Source organism: Archocentrus centrarchus, chromosome 17, assembly GCF_007364275.1.
Source record: "Archocentrus centrarchus isolate MPI-CPG fArcCen1 chromosome 17, fArcCen1, whole genome shotgun sequence".
In the NCBI taxonomy this organism is placed as follows: Eukaryota; Metazoa; Chordata; class Actinopteri; order Cichliformes; family Cichlidae; genus Archocentrus; species Archocentrus centrarchus.
Genome location: NC_044362.1, coordinates 28,082,027 through 28,102,333, shown reverse-complemented (window position 1 = coordinate 28,102,333; position 20,307 = coordinate 28,082,027). Strand labels below are relative to the sequence as shown.

At 41.2% G+C, this 20,307-nt stretch overlaps 1 protein-coding gene across 1 annotated transcript in view; it reads left to right on the top strand.

The window, feature by feature from the left end:
- Nucleotides 1–20,307, top strand: part of pip4p1a (phosphatidylinositol-4,5-bisphosphate 4-phosphatase 1a) — a 32,557-nt gene that overhangs the window by 8,121 nt on the left and 4,129 nt on the right. Inside the window, exons 3-6 of the mRNA XM_030752654.1 lie at nucleotides 2,858–2,964; nucleotides 6,570–6,675; nucleotides 16,381–16,433; nucleotides 17,968–18,058. Of these exons, the coding sequence (XP_030608514.1) occupies nucleotides 2,858–2,964; nucleotides 6,570–6,675; nucleotides 16,381–16,433; nucleotides 17,968–18,058 (357 nt within the window). The remainder of the gene's footprint in view (nucleotides 1–2,857; nucleotides 2,965–6,569; nucleotides 6,676–16,380; nucleotides 16,434–17,967; nucleotides 18,059–20,307) is intronic.

Below are 20,307 nucleotides of genomic sequence, written 5' to 3'. Positions count from 1 at the left end.
GTTCTTTGAGTACAAACACCTGCACACGACCACAAGGTAATAACACACACAATCCAGCTACACAAGCATAAATGCGGACATGAGGTCGGCAACTTCTGTAGGTTGTGTACAGAGGCCGCAAAGACCCTGCAGGTTTAATTAGCGAGCATCTAACCAAGCTAGCTCCTAAACAGAAGCAGCTTCAGGTGGTGAGAACATCAGGATGCAGCTGGATTTGAGCTTTGACTCCTTCAAAGAGTTTGTTTTTGTTTAACACCACATGTAGGCGTTATTAATCTGCTGCACTGATGCTGAAGTTTATTGTGGAGTTTATTGTAGAATTTATTGAGTTTGGGAATTCATGTTTTTCTTTGTTTCTCCCTGTTGATGTTCATGTGTGTCCTTAATATTACACACATTTAGCATGTCTTGTGAACAGCTGGTTGTTGAATATATTTCTTTAAACTGTATCTTTTGTCAAGTTTTCATTACACAATAGTCACTTTTGCGCCTTGAATCTTGCACCTGATTAGGTATGAAAATACTAAAACTAATACTGAAACTAACTGAAACTAACTAAAACTAAGCATGAAACCAAAAATAAAAACTAATAAAAACGAGCAAAACCACTCTGAAAACTAATCAAAACTAACTGAATTAGAGAAAAAAAAGTAAAAACTAACTAAAACTAAACTATAATGTAAAATCCAAAACTATTATAACCCTGCTGTGAATATATTGAAACAAGGAGCCAGCAGCAGCATTATAGTGTAATAGTAGTAGTACTGCGCCACGTGCGCTCAACAGTTACGATGCTCGACCGGTAGCGGCATGCTCTTCTTCACGGCTGTGGCTCAGGTGGTGGAGTGGGTCATCTGTCAATCAGAAGGGCAGTGGATCAATCCCTGACTCCTTCGGTCCGCATGCCGAAGTATCTTTGGGTACTGAACCCAGGTTGTCCCTGATGCATCCACTGAAGTGTGAATGTGCATGTTTTTGAATGCTCAGGGATAGATAAAAGTGGTGCATGAATGTGCGTGACTGGGTAAATAAGACTTGTAGAAAATGCTTTCAGTGCTCAACTGGCTAGTGAGGCGCTATGTAAGTGTCATTCCATTTTTTTTTTCTCCTAGGTGCATTAGCACCACTATCTGGCAGTAGTGGTACATTACATCATACCACGGGCTGGTAAAACAAAAAACAGTTACAGTATAAACTATTCAATTCTTTTTGTAACTTAATGAATATCAGAATGATCCCTGTTTGTAATTATCAATTTGGCTGGAAATGTGGATGATTTTGTTTGATATATTTATTATTTATTCACCATTTGTTGCAAAGTCCAATCTTATCAAAATATCCATAGACCATGTAAAATATAGACTTATCTTCTAGGCATGAAAAGCAATGAGGAAATGTGTTAAACCTGCATTTTTTTCTAATGGCCAGCAGGGGGCAACTCATGGTTGCTAAAAGAAGTCTAAGGCTACGTTCACACTGCAGGCCTTAATGTTCAATTCTGATTTTTTTTTTTTTTGTGAAAACAACATAAAAATGTCCCGCATGCGCAGTAAAGGTTGCAATAACGTCACACGAAGCGAGTGTGCTCAGTGTTTGCGGAAGTAAACATGGATCAGGACGCAGAATAGTGACATTCGTCGAGTGTCAATGACGTACAGGTCAGATGAGTGCGACCTGGCCGTACAGACGCAGGTCACGTTTGTAAAGATCAGATACATATCGAATTTAGGACCACATATCCAAGTGGCCTGGGTCGCATTTGTAAAAATTGGATCTGTGTTGTTCAGACTGTTATGAAAAGATCAGATACAGGTCGCATAAGGGCAAAACAATCGGATTTGGGTCACTTCAGGCTGCAGTGTGAACGTAGCCTAATTGTATAGATGTCTATGGGAAAATGACCCAGCTGCTTCCTTGATCTGTGACCTCAATACAACACTTTCCTAATGAGTTTATTGTTTCAGTCTCTGGTTTCAACTCAGATTTAATACAGCATTTTTCCCCCCAGTTTTTAAGTTATGGTATCCATTAGAGCCAAAATGGACATTAAACCAGGTAAGATTTTGGGTGGCCCTACCTTGTTATTAGCAAGTTGCTACCCTTTTGAGCAGTCTCAAAACACCAAGATGCCAATGGTGAAAAAATTCAGCTTGAGGTGTTCACAGCAGGACTTCACATTTATTTTGGTCGATATTGAGATTGCATTATTCAACATGATTACACTGAGGTTTTTTTTTTTGTTGTTTTTTTTGGGGGGGGGGTGAACTCAGTAAACTTTTTAAAAAAATAGAAGAAACTTCTTCTCTTTTTATTGAGTGGATTTAAATAAATATATGTTAACTAAACCTGCCACAGTCTGACGGAATGAATGTAATGTTTTATGGAGAAGCCCAAAGTAAAGGAAAAAGAGCATTATTAGCAATCAGTGGAAATTGAAATTGTAATTAAAATTAAACTCTGATTACTTGCACAACTGTACAATAGTGTTACCATGACAGTCACCACCATGTATGTCCACTTACAACCCGCTACAAAGCAGTGGGGCCAAAGTTGTTTTTATATGTGGACAGGGCTTAAACGATCAATCAGAGATCTCCCATAGGTGTTCATTTGGTTAGGTGTCTGGTGACTGCGCTAGTCTTTTCAACATTTTCTGATAATAAATCACCACCGGGTTCCTTAACCTGCGATTTCTGTACACTCGCCACCAATATCTTCTGGAATACTCCTGTCCCTCGTGTAGTATTGGTTAATTCTCGTCCATCAAGAATAATTGGCTTGTTATCTATTCCTATTCGAATGTGTTGTTCTGCGGTCTTATCTCTTCCCTCCTGTGTGTTTCTGTCTCCCTCTGCAGCCCATTAAGAATGCCCCAGCAGGAAAGAAGTACGTGCGATGCCCCTGCAACTGTCTGCTCATCTGCAAAGTCACTTCCCAGAGGATTGCCTGTCCCCGACCATATTGGTGAGAAGTTATTTGTGTATGTCTGTAAATGTGTGTGTGCGTGCACACCACTGTGCGACTGCAACAGCACTGCACCCCTCTGCCAGAGAGAAGTGAAGCAGAGGAAACAAGGTGCAATGGGAGCAGCAGTCCCTCAATTAAGGCTGTGCTCCTAGCACAGTTTACATGCAGTGCTCAGCCAGCCGGATGAGGAAATAACAGCCTAATTAGAACAACCGCTTCATGAGTTTCACTTCTGCATGTCATTAGTATTATGAGAGGTGTGTCTCACACGTGTGTGTATGTATGTGTGTGTTTTTATATATATATAAAATAAACTTCCAATCTGTATTCAGAGATGTGGGGGTTATGTTGAAATTTAATTGTTGTTCTGAACCTTGGAGCAAAAAAAAAGAAAAAGGGGAAAAAAAATCACAGTATTCATTCGGCATCTATCTGCTTTTAATTACGCCTGAATTCCTGCAGAGCAGCTACCAACCAAATGAACGCTTAGCAAATTCCTTCATATTATAATCTCAGAGGGCAAAATGAGCACAGCATCCTCTTCAGAACAAAGAAGGGCAAAGTTAACTGGAAAAGTTGCTTAGGTTTTTTGAAATGTCACTTGTGGGGTATGTTTCTTTTGTTTTGGTTTGTTTTGGGTTTTTTTTTTTTTTTTTTAGTCCATAAAGAAGATTAAGGATTGCTGAAAATTTAGATCCAGTTTCCTGTCTCCTGACAGGAAATTACCTAAACAAATAGAGATGGGATTCTTTTCATAGTATGGGACTGTTATAGCAAGAAGCAGAAGGCTGATGTCAGTCACTGAAGATGCTTTGGCAGCTCGTCTGAATATTATGCTGTAGCTGCCATGTGTAATTTGAAGGAGAAACAATTTTTGTTTATGCCCAAGGCATAAACTGTGCAAGAGCAACATTTTTAGATTTTGTTTTGTTTTGTTTTAAGCTGCTGTGTAAACATGCATCAAGTTAAACTGAGTTAATGTGTCATAAATGCAGCTCATGAAATCAGGCTCAAGGATAAATGGTTTGGATTATTTGGTGTATGAATGCAGCTGAAAACAAAAATATTTTTGACATTATTTGCTCTATATCCATTAATTTGTTGTGACATTATTGTATACATTGAGGAAATATCCTACCTGACCGCCTCGCTATCAGAATATTTAGCATATTTAATGGTGGCATGCAAAATTTTACCTTCATACTGTGAAAATTTTCAAGATTCAGGCCTTACATGGAGGAAGGGTAAAATTAGAATTCTTTTTTAAATTAAAGTTCCCATAATTTTTTCCAGCATTTTAAACTCCTAAAAATTGCAACCACATCCATTTTACATCCAGTCTAAGGTCCAATTTAGACTTCTCCGGGGAATCTTTGTAGAGCCCACAATGTATTCTGCGCAAGTAGCCAACTTGTTGCTAGCATTTATGGTTGTGCATGATGCATTACATTTTAATGACCTTGTGGTCATGTCCCGGTGTGTTAGATGCGATGCCAACTGATAGGAACAAATAAAATCCTGGGGCTTTTTTTCCCCTCCTGCATCCCCACTTTTTGTTGTGGTCAGTTTATTTCAGGGCAACCACTTTCCTCTGATTATTATTCCTTATATTGAGACCATGATTGTTATTCTTTCACTGATAAATTGAAAAACTGCAGTGAAAAAGTAGCTGGAAATGCACAGGACGACTCGACAATACTGAACAGTCACAATAGTTGTGGGTTGTGTCAATGTAACGTGTAGTTACATTTCTGGGGAGGTGCACGTCAGATTGTGTTGTAGGGTTTCAAAGCGGATTCTCTCGTCGCACGTCGCTTTGAAGCTGGCAGTTAGTGGCTTGTAGATGTTCCAGGCTCCAGTTTAGAGGTAACCCTTTAAACTAGGGCTACTACCAGCAATTAATGGTATCTTACTCTCTCATTGGTAGTTGTTTCAGTCGCTCGCCTAGAAGTTGAGAAATGTTTGTTTGGTCCCGCCCACTTTGCATCACCTGTGGTTATTTTGCTCATAGTCGCTTGAAGTCACCAAATGACACTCACCTTCATGGTGTCTGGTCGCTGTGAATTGCTTTCATTGTGGACGCAGCTTTAGTGTCACAATCTGAAGAGTAAATCTTATCTTAGTCCAGCATAACTTCTGGCTGAAGGACTGATTAGCTATGCAGTGGCATCAGTCTGTCCCGCCGCACAAGAGTCATTACTCTAGCTAGAGTAGTGGTCAGATTTTTGTTAAGTAAGATTAATTTGTCCTGATATGACTGCTTGCAAGCCTCATTGACTTCACAGTTAATAACCTGTGAGTTGTGAAGGATCATGAGCTGGATGAGCTACATCATCATTGACATTGTAGTTTTCATTGACCAAATTTGAGCTTCACTATCATGGGATATATCATAGTTTCAGTAACAGAACTGCACCAATTTAATGTCTGTGCCAGAAACAAGTATTGTCCTAATAAAAAGCTGATTTAAAAAAAAAAAAATTTGGGGGGGGGGCTTGATCTGTCAGAACAATACCTAAAATGCTTTAAAATGTATTGGCATAAGGAACAACACACTTTGACATTTTACATTGGCTCCCTGCTAAATTGAGAACTAAATTTAAACTCCTTCTCCTCACATACAAAATCTTGTATAATCAGGCTCCTTCATATCTTAAAGACCTCATAGTACTTTATTATCCTAACAGAGAACTTTGCTCTCAGACTCTCAGGCCTACATGTGGTTCCTAGAGTTTTGAAAAGTAGAATGAGAGGCAAAGCCTGCGGCTTTCAGGCCTTCAGCTTTCAGGGAGACTGATCAGGTGACCTTGAACCAACCATAGTTATGCTGCAATGGGCTTAGGCTGCTGGGGGTCTTCCTATGATGCAATGAGCACTTCTTCACTCATCTCTTTTCAGTCTCTGCTATATTTAATCATTAACAATTATTAAACTCTGGCCCTCTCTCCTGTCGTTTTGCTTTTGTCCTGTCTCCCTCTGCTCTCTTTTTTTCCCCCTCCCTCCCTGAGCCTGGTTCTGTCAGAGGTTTCTTCCTGTTAGAAGGGAATTTTTCCTTCCCACTGTTCCTAAATCCTTGCTCATAGGGGGTCGTGTAGTTGTTGGAGTTTTCTCTGCATTATTGTTGGGTCTTTACCTTACAGTATAAACTGCCTTATGGTGACTGTTGTTGTGATTTGGCGCTAGTTTATTATATTACAATTAAACAAAGGACATCCCTTAACCTGAAGTAATAACATATGTTGTGTATGTACATTCCTCTTTGGCCACTTTTCCTGAAGTAAATTACATTTAAGAATTTACCTCCAGTATAACTATTTTGCATTCAAACCAGACATGCTGACTAAACCAGACACATCTCAGCCCCACAGCCTGATCAGTGATTCTGAGCTACTGTAGCCTTCTGAGAAAGCTGATTGTAGGGAAGCAGTGTGTGTAGTAATGAGAGGAGTGGATGCTGATGGATTCCATGAGGCTGCAGTCAGCCCTTGAGACGACTGCTCCCAGCATCAGCTTGCATTATTAGCTAGCACTTGCACTGAATAATATCTCGAGTCGCTTCTGGTGTGAGTGCTGACGTTGTGTGTCTGTCTGTCTCCTTTCAGTAAGAGGATAATAAATCTGGGTCCTGTTCACCCTGGTCCGGCCAGTCCTGATCCCCAGCCAGCTGGAGCCCGCGTCTCCTGTGGACACTGCAGCAACACCTTCCTGGTACCAGCTCTCTGCTTTAAAAAAAAATTAATAAATGAAAAGCTTTAGGGGAAATAACAACAGGATTTGGGGGAATTTTCTCATTACCATTAAAGCAGTAGTTCTCAAACTGTGAGGCAAGTGAAATATATGTAGTGAAACGGAGTCGAATTAATGTAGGGGTAGGGGTTAAGTCATCTTGGATCATTTTTTATTTTTTAATTAAAATAAAAATCTGGGATGTGGGGTATGAACTTTTTTTCAGCTCCTTAAGCAGGGCGTGCCAGAAAGTGTTTGAGAACTACCGACTCAAATGAGGATAGGTTCAAATTTAAAGCGACATCCAGCTTTGGGTTAGGTTTATTTAAGCAAACTAACCAAGGTAACAAAGCCCATCTACCAGCAGCTTCTAACGCTTATTTGTTAACACTTTATGGCTCAGTTTCCCAGATATAAATTAAGCTTAGACATTAAACTTATTTCAGTGGAGGGCTTCACTGATTGGACTAGGCTTAATCTATGTCTGGGAAATCTGTAGAACATTATTTTATTAAAGATTTAGGTCTGTATGGTTATAGTTTTTCTGAGTTTTCTGTATCCAAAACATGAATTAGCCAGCCTGAAGTTTGTTCAAGTCTCTAGTAGATGAGCCACAAACAGATGAGTTGGCCCTCTGGACTATGCAGTTAATTAAACTTGCGTAGGAGGACTATAACTTTTGTATTTGCCTGAAGTTGATGTCAAGATGGCTCCTATTTGGAAAAAGACTTGATAATCTTCTTTACTGATAATTCAAGATGGCGCCGGTGAGGTCAGCAGCCGTCGTACCTGCTCCTACGCTTTGTTTGTATATATTAGGTTTAGCTCTAATTTTGGACTTTATAATTCCGCCTGCTCTGTGTCATATCACGTATGACAGACAGACTCTTTTTAATATCAGAATACAGCACTCTGGCTGTATTCTGACACCTTTTTCTCCCGACCCGACTTGGCCTCGGGAGATACTGCGTTTCCAGTGGGCCAGCTCAAACAAAGGACCCAGGTCACGGACAAGGCCCCGAGGGAAAAGAGCCGGCGTAAGAGAGAGGCTGAGGCGCAGAGCGCACCAAACGCCACTGCCGAGCATCCTGTTGGCTAATGTCCAGTCACTGGATAACAAGCTGGACGAACTCAGGGCCAGGATACAGTTTCAGAGGGACATAAGGGACTGCAACATCATCTGTCTCACGGAGACATGGCTGACCCCCCTCATACCGGACCACGCCGTACAGCCGTCGGAGTTCTTCAGTGTTCATCGCACGGACAGAACGAGTGAGTCTGGAAAATCAAGAGGAGGAGGTGTGTGCCTAATGATTAATAACAACTGGTGTGACAGTAGGAATGTTGTCCTTCTGAAACAATCATGTTCACCTAACCTGGAGCTCCTAACCCTGAAATGCCGTCCCCACTACCTGCCCCGCGAGTTTACGTCGGTCATCTTCAGCGCCGTCTATATTCCACCTCAGGCGGACACAAACACTGCACTATCCGAGCTACATGAGGCTATTTCCACCTATCAGGCTAACCAGCGTGATGCGGCTCTCATCGTAGCCGGGGACTTTAACAGTGCAAACTTGAAAAAGCTGATACCGGAGTTGATTCAACACATCGACTGCCCCACCAGAGGAGAGAGGACCCTAGACCACTGCTATTCTCCATTCAAAGATGGCTACAAAGCAAAGCCTCTTCCGCCTTTTGGGAAGTCTGACCACACCTCTGTACTTCTCATGCCGAAATACAAACAACGGCTCAGGCAGGAACCCCCTGCTGTGAGAGAAGTGACACGGTGGTCTGATCAAACAGAGGCCGCTCTGCAGGGTGCGTTGGATTCAACCGACTGGGACATGTTTCGCAGCAGCGCGGGCGGAGACATCGAGGAGTTTACGGAAACTGTTGTGGGATTTATTGGGAAAGTTGTTGAAGACACTTCACTTAGGAGGACCATCAGGACTTTTCCCAACCAGAAGCCGTGGGTGGATAAATCTGTCCGCGACGCCCTGAGGTCCCGCACCGTTGCCTACAACTCCGGCCTCGCCTCTGGGAACATGGAGGACTACAAGGTTGCATCATACAACGTCCGCAGAGCGGTGAAAGAGGCAAAACATCGCTACGGCCGCAGACTGGAACAGCAACTACAACAGTCTGACCCCAGGGGACTGTGGCAGGGACTACGCACCATCACGGACTACAAAGCACCACACACACACCCGGTGAGTGCCGACGCTTCTCTGGCTGATGAACTCAACATCTTCTTTGCGCGCTTTGAGTCGGGAAGCCGACAGCCCGCTGCGCTCCCGGCCGGAGGGGCGGAGACACTCACTGTGACGGAGCGCGACGTGAGGAGGGCGTTTAGACGTGTAAACACCAGGAAAGCGGCTGGACCAGACGGTATTAGTGGACGTGTCCTTAAGACCTGCGCTGACCAGCTGGCACCTGTGTTTACAGTGATATTCAACCTCTCACTGAAACTGTGTGTGATTCCCACCTGCTTTAAAAAGTCCATCATAGTCCCTGTCCCAAAGAAACCACACCCCAGCAGCCCCAATGACTTCAGGCCCATAGCACTCACCTCTGTGGTGATGAAGTGTTTTGAGAGACTCATCAAGACATTCATCACCTCCTCACTGCCCACCACCCTCGACCCACTACAGTTTGCATACCGGCCAGACAGATCCACAGACGACGCCATATCCTTCCTCCTCCACAAGACCCTTTCACACATAGACACTGGTAAGGGGAACTATGTGAGGGTGCTGTTTGTAGATTACAGCTCAGCATTCAACACCATAGTTCCCTCCAGGCTGGTCTCTAAGCTGCTGGACCTGGGCCCATCCCTGTGCAGGTGGGTTCACAGCTTCCTGACCAGCAGACCACAGGTGGTACGAGTGGGTCACCTCACCTCATCCTCCCTCACCCTCAACACTGGATCCCCCCAAGGCTGTGTGCTCAGCCCTCTGCTGTACTCACTGTACACCCATGACTGCGAGGCCACGTCAGAGTCCAACGTCATCATCAAGTTTGCTGACGACACTGCTGTTGTGGGACTAATCTCTCACAATGAGGAGACAGCCTACAGGAGAGAGGTCTCCCGCCTGGAGAACTGGTGCCAGGAGAACCACCTCCTGCTCAACGTCAGCAAAACAAAGGAACTGATCGTGGACTTCAGCAGGAAGCAGCAGAGGGACTACCATCCACTTGTCATCAGTGGTGCTGAGGTGGAAAGAGTGGACACCTTCAAATACCTGGGAGTGACCATCTCACAGGACCTGTCCTGGACTCATCACATAAACATCACTGTGAAGAAGGCCAGACAGCGTCTCTACCTCCTCAGGCGGCTGAGAGACTTCAAGCTCCCACTCAAGGTGCTCAGGAACTTTTACACCTGCACCATCGAGAGCATCATGCGTGGGAGCATCACCACCTGGATGGGAAACTGCACCAAGCAGGACTTCATGGCCCTAAAAAGGGTGGTTCGTTCAGCTGAACGGACCATCAGAACCACCCTCCCCAACCTGCAGGACATTTACACCAAGCAGTGCAGGCTGAGGGCCATGAAGATCCTAAAACAGCCCAGCCACCCCGGACATTCTCTCTTCTCCCTGCTCCCATCAGGCCGGCGTTACCGCTGCCTGAGGGCTAAGACTGAAAGGTTGAAGAAGAGTTTTTACCCACAAGCCATCCGTCTGCTCAACTCTGAGCCCTAACTGGACCATTATTGCACAGTGTAAATATTATAATTTAAAAAGTGTGTATAGTGTATAGTATATAGAGTATAGTGTATAGTGTGAATTACTTTTTTTTTATTTTTATTCTTCTTATTTATGTGTGTGTGTATATAAGGTTGCAGGTACAAAATACATTTCACTGTGCATTGTACTGTGTATAACTGTGCATGTGACAAATAAACACTATCTTATCTTATCTTATCCTACTCTCACCAGAAGAAACATAGCAAATGCCTTTAAATGTTACACTGTTATTTCAATAAATAGTTCAGATTAGAATTGAAAACGAAACGTTATCCTTTGTGCAAAGAAATTTAAAACGAGTACATGCAGCATTAGTCTGAGCTCAGCTGTGAAAATTATAGATTCAGTGAATCGAGTGTGTCTTCACGTGACACACTTAAACAGGATTTATGGTCTGTCTGAAATACATGTCGCTTGGTCAGATACTGTCATACCCCCACCACACGCTTGCTTTTCCCTTATCTGTAAACAGCAGTGTACTCCTCTTTTTGCTTGTCCTTTTTTTAAAATGTTATTTTTTTCTTAGCTGCTTATGGCATGTTTAACGAGTGCAACTCAGTACTGTGAGTGTCTCCCTGAAGAGACCACTGTTATCAGCATTTTTAAAAAGATGTCCTGTCTTTCCCTTCTCTGTGATGGCCAGCTTTTGACTTCATCTTCCTGTGTAGCCATTTGGAACAACAGTACATCTTTTGAAGTAGTTCAGAGAGACCATAATCTGGCAGTTTGGTGAGGTAATGACGCCCGAGCCAGCTCAAGTTCCAAAAGCTACTCGGTAGACTTTTTGTTGGTTTGCTGTTGGCCTGCTGTGTACATACAGTGCTGTGGGTTTTAAGATGTATGATTCCTATACTATTCTAGACTATTTATGTGGTGCTGAAATTGGGCATATTCTAATTCATGTTATATGTATGTACATGAGATGTTCACATTAAATTTTTCAGGACTGACAAACACTTTTAATCTCTACTGAAAACGGTAACCAAATCAATTTTACACCCACTCCAAGTCTGACTGATTTTTTTTTTTTTTTTTAATAAAATAACCAACTTTGAGCATCAATATTATGGGATGTGCATTTTGGTCGGTATAATAAATTGGGCCTGTAACGCACAATATACTTGGTTTCATTAAGTGCGTTAAAGTCATTGAACAAATTTTTTTCTCATGGAACAACCTGCATTTATCTTCGGGCCAGCCCACCTGCACTGTCTGTTTGAATGACATAAACCTTAAAAAATACTGTAGAAACCCAATAAAAAGGGCCAAGAGCCACTAAGTTTTTTTTTTTTTTTTTTTGCAGAAAGGCTGCATTACTATGCAAAATACCTGAAAAAATGGCTTTCAGGTGACGCTTTTATCGTCCGGAGCCAAAGCATCTTGTGACAGTTTGAGTAGGCCTGCAAGGATTTTGTTGTGAAATGTACTGAAGTGAGTGAATTATTGAATAGCCAAAAAGCACTAAGCCAAGTATATGTTGAGTTATTGGTACAGATCAATAACCCTATCAACTCTCTGCTGATATATTATGGCCATTTTGTGGGGGAAGTGAAATTTTTCTTGCTGGTCTTTTAACAATCAGTGGGACAGGTAAGGATGGTTTAGATATATGGTGACTGAGAGGAGGTGTGTAAAGTCAGAGAGAAGAATAGAGGTGTACTCTATTCTTCTCTTTCTCTAACTATACCCACCGAAGTGAGATGGATGGTGCTGGGCGTTTAGCATTCAGTCGGACCTTTCCTAGGGGGCGGCTGAATGAAAGTACAGATCTGTGCCCTGGGTGGCATTCCAGTTAATCTTTTGTTGCAGATCCAGGTGATAATGTTCTCAGTGTTTCTTTTAAGACAAGAGGAATGTACAGCATGCACACAGTGTATTCTGCCCTGCAGGGTTTACAAATGTATCACATCCCAACGTTGGGGAGAAGGTAAATGTCTGTGCCGCGAGAGAGAACAATTTTTCTTATTTTGCTTTTGTGTAGCAAGCAGCACCTGCTGCCAAGAATTTGGATATTTGGATTGAATGTTAGCAGGCATGTTTAAAAAAAACAAAAAACAAAACAAAAAAAAAAGACCTTCAAGACAAGTTCATAACTCGTACCTGACATAAAAAGAAAAATATTACCTTCTAAAATCATCCAGTGCACACATGGGCAAAAAAGGGCCCAATGGCCACATTCAGCCTGTGAACCATATCAGTCTGGCCCCAGACGTACTTAAAGGGAAACTACTTCCCCCAGGGTCCTGCCAGAAAAATAAGTAAAAGGAAGCATTTGGTTAGTAGATGTTGGAGTGAAGTGACTTGATTTCAACAGATGGCTCTCCTCTCATGTGTGCAAACTAATTTTCTGTAATGAACTCCAACCCCAGTTCCAAAAACGTTGGGATGCTGTGTAAAATATAAATGAAAACAAGGATTTACAAATCCTATTTAATTCACAGTAGTACATGGAAAACATATTAAGTGTTTAATCAGAGAAAATGTGCCATGTTTAAGAAACTAATATGATTATTTTGAATTTGATAGAGCAGAGAATGTCCGCAAGAGCTCCTGAGAAAAAATTATTTATTTACCTCGAACAGGTGAGTTATGTTTAGGGCTGATTGCCCTTCCTCAGACTTCACATAGTTGCATGTTGCAAAATCATTCAATTTATATGCCTACCCACTGATAATTAGGTCATGTGATTGAAAATACTTCCTGTTGACAGGAAGGAACATAAGATTACCATTAACACATGAGATGCATGTAGGACAATAGGTGGGTTTTTAAGGCAATTAAAAAAATCAGCCAGATGGAACTTAATGGAAGTATATATTACTGCCTTGGCTGATTTTTTTTTTATCACATGACCTAATTATCAGTGGGTGGGCATATAAATTGAATGATTTTGAAACATGTGACTGTGAAGTCTGAGGAAAGGCAATGAGCCCTAAATGTAACTCACCTGTTCAAGGTAAATAAATAATTTTTTCCTCAGGAGCTCTTTAGGTGTGTAGACTTCATCCTCTGCTCTCTACACCTGTGTTTTGTCCTAGCACCCTTTTTAACTCTTCTGGATGTGCGTGCTTTTTCTTGCATTTTGAATTTGATGGCAGCAACATGTCAAAAAGTTTAGACTGGCCCATGTTTCCTACTGTGTAGCATTCCCTCTTTTTTTTTTTTTTTAACAACAACAACAACCTATAAATGTCTGGGAACTGTGGAGACCAGTTGCTGGAGCTTTTGGGAGACAAATAGTGTCCCATTCTTGTCTGATATAGGGTTCTAGCTGCTCAACACTCCTGGGTCTGCATCCTGCAAGTCTCCATACCACAGGAACTGATGCACCCCCATACCATCAGAGATGCATGCTTTGAACTGAATACTGAAATCAAGCCAGATAGTTTCCCTCCGCTTTAATCCGGAGGACATGACATCCATGTTTTCCAAAAAGAATTTCACATTTGAAATCCTCTGACCGCAGAACTGTCCATTTTAAATGAGCTTCGGCTCAGAGAAGATGGCAGTGTTGCTGGATCATGTTCACATATGGCTTCTTCTTTGCATGATGGATCTTTAACCTTCAATTGTGGATGACATGGCAAACTGTGTTCACAGACAGTGATTTCTGGAAGTGTTCCTGTGCCCATGCAGGGATTTCCATGACAGAATCATGTCTATTTTTAATGCAGTGCTGCCTGAGGCCCCAAAGATCATGCGTATCAATACTGATTTTTGACCTAGTCCCCTGCACTCAGCAATGTCTCCAGATTCCCAGAATCTTTTGATGATATTATGTACTGTACATGATGAGATATTAGGCAAATGGATACTTTATTGATTCTCAAAGGAAATTATTGTATTACAGCAGCAGGATAAAGTCAAAAATTGCAGTCTACAATGAATAAACAAGTGCCACAGCCACGGAGTAAGGGCCTCATACAGTGAGAGTGCAAAAATTGTATTTATACAACAGTATTAAAAAAAAGACAAAGAAAAATATAAAATAGACTGAAATTGTGAGAGGGTAGTGCAAATTGCATCAATAAACAATATGCGCACTATAAATCTGAGAAACATATTCGAAGTCTTCACAATTTTACATTGAGGAAAATTATTCTGAAATTGTTCGACAAGTTGCAGATGCAGTTTTTTGCAGATTGAACCGCTGACCATCTTGACTTATGAGAAGCTTTGCCTCTTTAAGATGCTCTTTTTATGCCCGGTCGCGTTACTGATGTGGTGCCAATTAACCTAATTACTTATAAAATGTTCCTCCAACTGTTTCTCATTAGTATCACTTACAGTACTCTTCCAGCCTTTTGTTGCCCCCATCAATTTTTTTTTTTTTTTTTTTTTGCGACCTGTTGCTGCCATCAAATTCAAAATGAACTAATATTTTTGTGAAAAAATATAATATCTCAGCTTAAACATTTGATATGTTTAAGCTGATACCTAGCCCAGCTTTAACATGTCAATTTGAATCAGAGCAATGATTTGTGAACCAAAACTTAAATTTTCACATTCTCATTTCTTGCTTTACATGACTGAAAGTTACATATTTTTCAGGGCACAGGAAATTGCAAGACTTTATAGACAATTCGGTTACGAGTAGAGCTGCTCGATTGTGGCAGAAACCATAATCCTAGTTATTTTGGTCAACATGGAGATTACGATTATTTAAGGCGTTAACTTGCCTTTTGAAACATCATGTGTTTGATGGACATAAGTGTCAAATTACCACAGTACGCTGTCAGTTAAATCTCATTTTCACTTTGCTCTGCAACACTTTAAACCCCCTGGTTGCATCAGGACCATTTTGTTTCATCCTAACATTATTGATAAATTGGCATGATGATACATTATGTGTATCTGAGCGATACACATCTCAGCGGAGCTTTATGTGTATCATATGATTGATTGGTTGTTTGCTCCCTGTGGCTGATATCCGTCTCATGCAGAGATTTTGATGACTAATATTTCTGTTAGAAGTATATGTAGGAAAGTGGGGGGTTGATTTACTTAAGCTTAAAATACATTTTGTTTCTCAAATGACCAGACTTCTGTAGAGTCAGTTAACACAGACTTTGGCTTAGCTATATGAGTAACAAAGGCACATGTTGAGCCAGGAAAAACCTGAATTTCTTTTAAAACAGCCTACAAAGAAAGTTATCCTGTGGCTGCTCATTTATAACAGAGATCCTAACGTTTTAGTTGGTATCGAGGTCCTGATGAAACCTTCTGTCTGTCAGGGAGAGAGTTTTGGGCTTTTAGAGAGGGGCTAAAGTGCACTGCTGTAAAGGAAAGACAAAAAAATGAGGAATGCAGAAAGATGCGCGTTTTCACCTTAATAATTTGTGATCGTAATCACTGGAATTATTAATCATTTCAGTGGTAAGCACTTTGGTTTTAAATTTGTTACAAAAACAAAATTCTCTTACTTACTAAGCCACAGTTGTAATTGAATTTAAACTTTCTGTAAGAATCTTGCTTCACTGCAGTATTCACACCTTCACACGCCCTTCAATATTCCCTCCAACTCCTGATCAGGTCACTGATAATAAAAACCCTTCCGACCTGGGCAAACGCACGGAGGGGGGAAAAAAAAAATGTCTGCCATTAGCACGTTATAAACCAACAATGAAGGACTTTTCACTCTTAACATCTGCTCACATTTGCTTTTCAGTCTGCCACACAGCTACACTTATTTAATTTTTATCTGCTGTACTTGAGCTCTATGTGCACCTTTTTATTGTGAGCAATGTCAAAGGCAAATTGATTGTGCCTGTTTTATTATAAACCTAACAGAAGCAGAATCACTTGTTCGTGTGTTAGAGGTCAAAAAGAGAATTACAGCGACTATAAGTCTGTCATCACCATAACTGCTAACATGGCAAACATGCAGCTCAGTTTTTAGCTGAAGCCGAAGCTCACGTCTTTCTCTTTGTAATTTCAGTGGACAGAGTTCACAGATCGGACGCTGGCCAGGTGCCCACACTGCAGGAAAGTGTAAGTAGCTATAAGCAAATCATCCGTTACTCCACTCTGCTCTCATTGTGCATACTTTTTGCTTTTATATCCATTGACATTCAGCTGAAGGTTTTACTCAGAGACACAGAAACAGCAGTGACTTCAGGAGCCACATTAAATCTGCTTAATTTTGGCTTCTGATCTGTGACATTTTGCTCCATGTATGTTTAGTACCTTAAGATTTTCTTTGCTACAAACCATATTACTACATCACTGGCTCCATAAGCTTCTTAACATGCTGAGTAAAGTTCATAGGACCTACAGATGCAGGATCGGTTCTTCAGATGTCAGCATTTATTGCAATTGTTTGAGAAATCTGTAATAAAATGATTATAAATTTTAAAAATCACTATATTTCAGAATAAATGTAATAATCAGAACAGACCTGATACATGACCCGAGACAGGCAAAGCAAATAGTCGCCTTGTGTTCGTATTTGTCTTTATAAGGTGCTGAAAATAGATGTGACGGTGTGTCAGCTGTCTTACTGCAGTGCACAGGTGTGCGAGTGCAGTCTTTGTGAACAGATTTAGTCACAAGTCCATAGTTTGTCAAAACAAAAGCATCTGCAGAGTCTGGATTCAATCTGGACAGTTGAATTTCTGCAGGTGTTCCACCATCATCCGTGCTTTATTTCAGCTTTGCACTTCCAGAGTTTACCTGCTGTGGTTGCAGCTGAAAAAAGGTAGAATAAAGAAGTGCACACAAACTGAAATGAATGGATATTTTGTGCTTTTAAAGCTGCCAAATTAATTGTAGCAACCCTACGTGTTGTTAGTATAATTTTTAGAATATATTTTAACATCATTAGGAAAAATTCAGACTTTTTTGACTGTTATGAGTACATCATCTGGGTACTTTTAGTCCGCTGCATGTAGTGTATTTGTCAGCGTGAACACACTTCTAATACCCACCAACATCAGGTTTGAACATCTGGCATGTGTTCCTAAGTAAGTATAACCAAAAAGAGGCCAGTGATGTGTGATTTTTAAGTGAAGAAATCCTGAAGGTTCTGTAGTGTCTCTGCACACCGGTCACACTGCTTAATTTAATATGGTTGGAAAAAGGTGTAGGTAGGGAGGGCTTATCATATGCACTGTGTGGGTTGTGTATGTAGACAGTTTCACTGACAGGCCGGACAGTGTTTTGGTAACATTAGGCGAACGCAAAGGTTACAGATGCAGTTATTACAGTTATTTTTAATAAAGTTTGAGGATCATGCAAATTATGGGATTTTTTTTTTTTTGGTAGAAATGACAAAACTGGAGATATTAAAATGAAGAGAAAAACAGGACTTTTGGCAGGACTGATTTTTAGCATTTGTGAGTAAGGACAGGAAGGGACACAGTTGATATGGTTATCTGCTGAACTTCTCACACTATGAGTGTGTGTGTGTGTGTGTGTAAGGGGGGGGGGGGGGGGGGGGGGGGGGGCGTCATATCAACCTGCCAGGGTGTTTGTGTTGCATCTAAATTTATAACAAGATTAACTAATGCCCTCCTTTCTTCTACAGCTCTTCAATTGGTCAGAGGTATCCACGGAGGCGGAGCTTGTGGTGTTTTCTACTCTGCTTGCTATTCAGCGTTTCAACCGCCGGATTGATGGTGAGCGCACGCCACCCAACGCCGCTCTGACATCCGCATGAGTCAAGGACCTGTTGTATAGTATTTAAAAAAAAAAGAGATTATGAATAGCTGCCTGCCGGGCATTAATCTTTTTAGAAAATGGCTCTTTCCTTTTTTGTTTTATGAAGTGAAAAGTCCACAATTACAGATAAAACAAAGGTAGCAGGGAGAAGCAACGCGATTGCTATCTTTCCTTTTGTCATCGCTTGTTTAACATGGAAGGTTGGCGCCTCGCGGCTGCTCTGCAGACACGGTGTGACAGGCCTCTGTTTGTCATTGAGAAAAAGCACAAGCACAGCCTGCTCTCACTGTAAGCAGCGTCAGGTTGCAACACTGCCATCAACACCCACAGCATAACAAAACAGAACATTTCTGCTGAGTTCTGATCGCCTGTTTTGCCTCGTCTCCTCTTGTTCTCTTTCACGTCTGACGTGCACAAAATCCATAAAAGCTCACAGTGCTTTTTATCATTTCCGTTGTTGCCCTCATTTAAATGATTATAAATAGATGCGGCAACGGAGTATTATCAGAATAATAAAGTAGATAACAATCTGGAGCAAATGAGGGGTGTAAAAGTCTAACAGTGATGCACAGAAGAGAGCTACATGGGCCCAGACATTCTGCTTCCTGAACAGCAGATGGTGCAAGATGAGCACCAAAGGAGGCTGTGCACAAGAAGCTTGCATCCCCCGGCAGTATGAGGAACAGTAATCCGAACATTAAATGTGCCGCTTTGAAAGCATTGCGTTATGCTGGTGTTGTGGCAATAACTGTCACAACATGGAATCAGATTGTGTTTTATCAAAAGGTGTTTTTAATCATACGAGCAGCAAAGTTTGACATCCTTAACCTAAAGTAACCGATCAAACTGCCTCTCTGCGCTGAATTTTAATTTTGAGTTTTAAGTACATTTATTTAAAAGAAAAATAGGTACGATTCAACACTGTGACAGCTTTGACATCCTGGATTTGGTCTAAGAGGTGCCCGTTAAACCGCTAAGACCCCTCAAAATGACGTGAATGATTAAAACTTCACACGTCCTTTATAGAAGAAAAAAGATGAAGCTTAAAAGCATATTGGTGTCTTTTGGCCTGCTTGAGCTGTTAAGATTACCTCATGATTTCTATTTTTACTGAACATACAGAGAGCTTTTTTGGATTTCTGCTTCTGGCCTCGAACATTTTGAAGCTTGGTAGTCTATTATAGATGGAAATGTTAAGTTTAGATATTCCTGACAGAAATGCCTCTAAATCTTTTTTCTTTCCCTGCCTTTTTATACCCATATGAATGTTGCTTTAGTGTTTTGACTTTGAAAAGGGAATTTATATTTCCATACTCTGAGAAAATCCCTGTGGGCTCTCTCTCAAAGTCACTTTTGCCATCTTCATTAAATAATTTTCTTCTGAGCAGCTGCACACTTAATACTTGATGGGAAAGCTATTTTCTCTCTTATCTCTCAGTCACTCCTACGTATTGAATATAAGCTCCAGTATGAAAAATTGTGGGGAAAAAGAGAAAAAAAAAACCTGTCACTGCCTCAGTGTGGTTCAGGTGAATTAATCACTCAATGTGGATGCAGGGCTAAATGTTAAATGGTCTTTTTCTGTCTTTGAGTTGAGAATTCGTGTCAGATTTAGTGCTGCATCGGCTGAGAAGTTCGTTTAAATGCTGAAAATTTGATTTTTGATTAAGGATTGGGCCTCAAATTTTATTTGGATGTATGTTTTTTTTTGTGCACCGCTTTTCTTTACACCGCTGTGAATTCACTTTCTCGTGCTTTCTGCACCCACAGTCTTCCTGTGTTGTGTTGAATGGCGGTTGCCCTCACAAGACAGACTGCACAGTCTAACCTGATCTAAAGCGTGGTCTGTATTACTTTCCTGAAGACTCACTATATTGGACAAACCTGCTTGTTTACGTTTAAGCTTGTCTGCTGGCATGTCTGCATCACTCTGCCATCACGAGTGAAACTAAAGCCGTCTGTCTTGATCTTGGAGACAGTAAATCTTGAACAGCAGCTGCTTTTATGGAAACGCAGGAAGGATCGAAAACTTCAGAACAGATTGAGCGTGTGTACACATTTTCAGAGCTATGAAAGCAAGAAAAGTGGCAAATGTCTACACTGGGAGACTACTAGCTATTCCATTATCATAATGGACAAACTGGATGCAGGCTGTTGCATTTTGTTTGAAGGAGGTTTCCCTGTAATAATTAATAATACTGCATAT